We start from the raw sequence: 6,626 nt of genomic DNA on the forward strand, positions 1-6,626 counted from the left end.
AACCCCATATGCTCCCGGAAGCTCGAAGTAACGCTAAGGCATCTCCTAGACGTGTCAGGTTTCTCCTGAGCAATCAAGTCGCATTTAATGCCGCATGGGAGGAAGCGTGTTGGGACTGCTACACGCAATAAAGTCTGACGGCACAACCTCCAACCAGCAGCTACAAAGTAATGATCATTTAAGTCTAGCGACGGCTACACTGTGAAGAGTCACATCAGTCAAAAGACAATAATGACATTTCACATAAAAACCCTACAGCACCTAGGGATTTGACCATGCATTACCCATGGTATATTCATTGGGAATGCCCAACTTTATGGATACTTACAGATACACTTGTAAGGATAATTCTGGGGATCACCCCACCAAAAACACTATAAATACCCCCTCAAAGCTCATTAAATGGGATCGAGAATCTTGGGCTGCATATAAGCAAGTAGAGTAAATACTCACCAAGAACATTCTCTGTATTTATAAGAGTGAAACACTCCCCAAATACATTCCCTGTATTAAATACATCCATAAATAAAAAAGGCTCGTGGACTAAGGCTCATTAACGCCCCAACCACGTAAAAATCATTCTCTATTTTTCTTACAGCTCTCTAACTCTATAATATTTTATTAGTTGCCGAAAACCTCGGTCAACACCAATAAACCAAAACCAATGAGAGAAACTATAGAACTATGTCAAAAGACAAGACGAATGGGAAAACCTAATTAGTTTCAACACATAAAACTAATTATTCTAAGCCCATAAAACACTAATTTAAATTAAACTAATAACAATAAAAATAATAAATGAAATAAAACTAAAAACAGTATAACCAAAACTCAAAACAAACTAATTATAACTATCATTTATGTTAGTTTACTGCTTGTTATAAAATATAAATCCCAAATTAAAAATATCAATAACGATCTCGACGTAAACACAAAGATCCCAGCGAGCCCAATCGTCACAAACAACTAACCCAATTGTACCAATTTTCAAAACCAACGCCTAATCCCGCATCCCAGCAAGAGATCCTAGCACTCGTTCAGACCCAAACAAGGCTTGGCCGAGGGAGGCTCCGTCGGGAATGGAGATCCGTCCATGGCTAAGGAAGCGACGCCGTCATCGAACTTGACGGAGGCTCGTCCGGGGCTGAGAACAAGGGACCAATAACCCTCCTGGAAACGTCGAGAACGGGCGAGGGAACGATGATAATACCACTGATTAAGGATAGAGAACCGGAGACAAGGGTTGGCTGGAGAAGACAATTGGAGCGGCAGCACAGAGGCGACTTAGGGTTCCATATCGTGCACAGAGCTGCACGTTAGCATGATGATTTAATATTCTTAAATCATCATAAATTGCTACCAAAACAGTAATTATCCTTAATATTTTCGTGTATCATGAGCTAAATGGCTTAATTGGTTTTGATTAGTTATTGAATGTTAATTTAAAATTTTAATTAAAAACTAATTCAATCCAATACATATTAAAAAATTAATATATTTATTTATATATAATAAATAAATATTTTAATTATATTTTTACTATTTTTTAAAAAAATTATATATTTTGTTGAGTTTTTTTTTTTTTTAATTTTTATATTTAAACGTAGTTTTTTTTTTTTTTTTTGTATTTATATGAAAAAAAAGAGTTAAAAAATAATATATAAAATGATTTCCATATTTTCTCATATATATATATATATATTTTTTTTTTGAGGTAAATATTTTCCTATATTTTAATTGTTGGTAGTATTATAGTTTTAATTATTTCAAACTTTTGACCATATTAAACTTAGAAAGATAATATAATTATATAATATTAATTTTAAATAAAGTTTTGTACATAGTTTTAAGTATTCTTCATCTTAATTTTAAGTTAACATTAAAAATTAAATTTATAATTAGATGTTTAATTAAAATATCAATCCAATCTAATTATTAATTGGATTGAATTAAATTTTGAACTCTAATTAAATTGAATAAGATGATTATATTTTCAAAATCTAATTAATAATTAGATTGGATTAGATTAAGAAAAAAATAAAAGGTTTTTACACTATATATTAAAATTTCTAACTTCTTTAGTGTGAAGCAAATTTTTTTTGAAAAAATACTGTATAAGTTTTATACTGTCTACTGTATTAAGTTTTCACAGCTGTTCCACGATTATTTCTTAGTTGTTCCACTGTTGTTTTAATTGTTGCATTTTGTTGTTTTACGACTGTTTTATAAAAGACAGTATTTTTGTAAAATATTCGTGTGGCAATAAAATTGTAAATTTTTACCCAAAATATAGTATTTTTGTATAAATTAAAAAAAATAAATTCGATCAGATGTATAAACACCAAAAAATAAAATAAAATAAAATAAAAAAAGAAAAAGAAAAAGAAAATTCACGAGGAAAATATATAGAAAAATAAAAAGAAATTATTAAATTAATGAAAAAGGAGTAACAAAGCAAAAAGACCGTCAAGTGTGGAGAACGTGAAGTAGTTTATACTCTAGTCCAATTAACAAATGCAACTGCAATGAAGGCCCTATAAATTCTCACATTACATATCTAATTTACAAATAAGCAACACCAACAATGGCTTCTTCTCATTCTCTATTTATTTTTGTTATTGGGGTTCTTCTTTTCCAATTTTCGTATGCAACCTTAAACGACAATAATAATAATGAAGATCGGCATCTTAGCTTTTCGTCCAGCACTTATTTTCCAAAACGACAAGCCGAAAAGCTGATAATGGACCTGAATTTGTTCCCAGACGACGATATAAACGTGGCATCACATGAGTTCCTATTCGAAACCGATAAGATGATCGTGGAAAGGAGTTTCCAGTTCCCTCATATTGCCAACTCTGCTACTCCTTCTCTTCAAGAACTTGGCCACCATGCTGGTTATTACCGTCTCCCTCATTCTCAATCAGCAAGGTAATATATTACATACATAAATATTAATTGCTCTCTACTGAGTTGAGTTAACCATCACAATTGTCGTCATTTTCTTTCACTTTGTGATCCATTTTACTGCTGATTGCGTCTAGGGATTTTGAATTTGTACCCAACACTATATTATTTATATATTGTACAACTATTTAGTTTACTTTTGGGAAGAAGAATAAACAAGTATATAGGGATAAATGCCTTAAGGTAATAAATGTGGACACGTTTAAATACCACTTCACATTTGTATGTACTTTCAGAACAGAAGTTGCCTTTATAACAATTATGAATTTTCAATTATGGTGACTGCTTAGCTGGCTAGTTTTTATATTTTAATAATTTCTGGGGAAAGATACTCTTGTCAGAATTAGTGTATTTTATTGAGAAATGAACAAATGAAGGAGAAAAACTGAGTTTTCTTTCTTTTGGTAATAATAATACAATAGAATTGAAGATAAGGTGACATGATTTAATTAACTTATGTTTCTATTAAAATTACAGGATGTTTTACTTGTTCTTTGAATCAAGGCAAAACAAAAAAGATCCAATTGTAATTTGGTTGACTGGAGGGCCAGGGTGCAGTAGTGAACTGGCTGTGTTTTATGAAAATGGTCCTTTCCATATTGCAAACAACTTGTCTCTTGTATGGAATGAACATGGCTGGGACAAGGTACTGCATCATTCCCATCTCCTCCTATCAATTATATGTTCTTTTTCCCTTTTTCTTTTTGAAATTTGGTTGTCGCAAAACTTTTGTCGTTTCTCCATTGCGCTTAAATTATTGCTCAAGTTCGAATATTTTGAGAAAATAATCCACCCTCTAAATTAGTCAACACTGTCGGTGTGAAAAGTACTAAAAATTATGCTTTTTATATTTAACCAGGATTATTCAATCTAAGCTAATCTTTAATCTTTATTAAACAAAAAGAAAAAAAAAAACCAATCTTTAATCTAAAGTTGCCTGCATAATGTACTAATATTGTTGACCAGTTTTGCTTGATTCTTCCCTTCTATGCTCACCAATTTTTTTTTTTTCTTACCTGGCTATAATGCAATGGAGAACTTGGGGAGAAGGTTAAGCGCTAAGCTAATAATGCCACTTTTAACGATGTTTTTCAGGCATCAAACCTCCTTTTTGTTGACCAACCCACCGGAACTGGTTTCAGCTATACTTCTGATGACACTGATATTCGTCACGATGAAGATGGTGTGAGCAACGATTTGTATGACTTTTTGCAGGTAATAAATTTTAATATTGCTAAAAGAATTTAATAAAAATCTTAGCTGAACAGCAGACCATCTTATAGCCTTGCTCTAAGTTGAAGTCTAGTATCCAAGTGTATCAAGTAGTATTGCTCTTTGCATCTTCCTTCCTTAGGCATTTTTCGCTGAGCATCCTCAATATGTTGAAAATGAATTCTACATAACTGGAGAATCATACGCTGGACACTACATTCCTGCATTTGCCTCACGGGTTCACAAAGGAAACAAAGCGAAGGAAGGAATTCATATCAATTTCAAGGTACTCTAATACACCTCATGTTACTGTACTTGCTACCACAGTAAACTTATGAAATGATCCATTAAAACATAACGTCTGTGGCTGAACAGGGATTTGCTATTGGAAACGGCCTAACAAATCCTGAAATCCAATACAAGGCGTACACGGACTACGCACTTGACATGAAGTTGATTACAAAAGCAAGCTATAATAAGATTAATAAAATGCTTCCAGCATGTGAACAGGCAATCAAAACTTGCGGTACTTATTTTTGCTCAACTATCTTTCTGTTTATTTTACCTGGTCATTTACTTGGCCTTACAACTTATATATTGGAAACATAACAGGCACCGACGGAGGAGATGCTTGCATCTCTTCTTATGTTACTTGCAACAACATATTCAATAGCATCATGGACGTAGTGGATGGCATAAATGTAAGTACACAAACACACAGACAACGGGATAACAATCTCTGTTTTTGAGATGGCATTAGCTCTTGTTGAAACATAATGAATCTCCAAATCTGATTGAAGGTTCTCACTTCTATGCAGTACTATGATGTCAGAAAGAAATGTGAGGGAGACTTGTGCTATGATTTCTCAAACATGGAGAGATTTCTGAACCAGAAATCAGTAAGAGATGCCCTTGGAGTTGGGAACATAGACTTCGTTTCTTGCAGTTCTACAGTGTATGAGGCCATGGTAATGGACTGGATGAGAAATCTTGAAGTTGGTATTCCTGCTCTTCTTGAGGATGGAATTAAGGTTCTTGTGTATGCTGGGGAGTATGATCTGATATGCAATTGGCTTGGTAACTTTTTCTCTTTTTATCTTCACTCAAAAGTCTACCTCATAGAATAAAGCTGGCTTTTCTCAACTAATATTCTTCCACTAATTGTCAGGTAATTCAAGATGGGTTCATGCAATGGACTGGTCTGGCCAGAAACAATTTGATTCTTCATCAACTGTTCCATTCGTAGTTGATGGTGCAGAAGCGGGATTGCTAAAAGGCCATGGACCTCTGACTTTCCTAAGGGTCTCTCTCTATCTATCTACATATATATCCTACATATATATGTTTAAAATTTATTTATTTGGAGTCAATATGTATTGGGTCATCATATATATATTTGTGTGTAATTTGCAAATTTAACTTTTGGTGCTTATATGAAAACAGGTACATGAAGCTGGTCACATGGTTCCGATGGATCAACCTAAAGCGGCATTAGCAATGCTGACGAGGTGGATGCAAGGAAAACTAACCACGGCCGAGACAGATGAAAAAATAGCGCCCCTATGATTTCCCCAACTCAGTTAGCATTTTCCATTCACAAGATTGAACAATTATTGTGTTTCTAAATAAGTACTCTAATCTTATAGCACTAATCTATGTTCATATCGTATGCACCATGGACTTCGTTTCACGCTATTTATGTCTATTGTTGTAATTTTACAAAGTTTTAATAGAAAATTTCATATTGTGGCGAACATATACTACCACTAAGGAATTAAGCCACCCTCTGCCCGGCCTCGATCCTACTTTTACAATTTTGTTATATATCTGCCATTAAAAAAAACTACGAGACTATGGGCTTGTTTGGTACTGCTTTTAAAAAAACTAAAAGTAATTTTTTAAAGAAGTTGTAATAAAAATATGTCTGGTAAGCTGATAAAAAACAGTTTTTTGAAGAATTTTTTGAGAAGCTACAGCTGCTCTAGCCCAATTTTTAGAAAAAATTATTTTGATTAAAAGACTATAATAATTTTTTTTTTGCTAAAACTATGTTTACTTATTTATTATACTAGCAAAAACTACGTGCGAGGCACGTATACTAAATTTTATGCTAGTTTTTTTCTATGTTATTTGAAAGTGATACAATAAAAAATTAAAGAAAAAACATTATTAGTTATTAGGTGAGATTATTTGAATAAAGAACAATAAATAATCACGTAAAAATCAAAAATAATTATTTGAATAAAGAATTCAATATACACATTTATATATATGAATCTCATTAATCAAAAAGAATTATTAAATATATGAACAATAATTTGTCACGCTATATGTTTCCTGTTATAGTGAGATTTCTCTCACTTAGAAACTCGAGACCAGACTCCTCTTTAAAGGACACGTGTATTCAGATTTCCAATGAAGGCTGAATGTCCATGAGAGACTTCTCGAAG

The 6,626-nt window shown here is 32.6% G+C and overlaps 1 protein-coding gene across 1 annotated transcript; it reads left to right on the forward strand.

Moving 5' to 3' along the window:
- The first annotated feature begins 2,466 nt into the window (after nucleotides 1-2,466).
- On the forward strand, nucleotides 2,467-5,958 carry LOC115719505 (serine carboxypeptidase-like). The gene is made up of 9 exons (XM_030648578.2): nucleotides 2,467-2,928; nucleotides 3,442-3,610; nucleotides 4,060-4,179; nucleotides 4,319-4,462; nucleotides 4,552-4,702; nucleotides 4,789-4,877; nucleotides 4,995-5,253; nucleotides 5,345-5,478; nucleotides 5,620-5,958. The coding sequence occupies exons 1-9, from the start codon at nucleotides 2,585-2,587 to the stop codon at nucleotides 5,740-5,742; spliced, it is 1,533 nt and encodes a 510-aa protein (XP_030504438.2). The 5' UTR covers nucleotides 2,467-2,584; the 3' UTR covers nucleotides 5,743-5,958.
- The last annotated feature ends 668 nt before the right edge of the window (nucleotides 5,959-6,626 follow it).

Source organism: Cannabis sativa, chromosome 2, assembly GCF_029168945.1.
Source record: "Cannabis sativa cultivar Pink pepper isolate KNU-18-1 chromosome 2, ASM2916894v1, whole genome shotgun sequence".
In the NCBI taxonomy this organism is placed as follows: Eukaryota; Viridiplantae; Streptophyta; class Magnoliopsida; order Rosales; family Cannabaceae; genus Cannabis; species Cannabis sativa.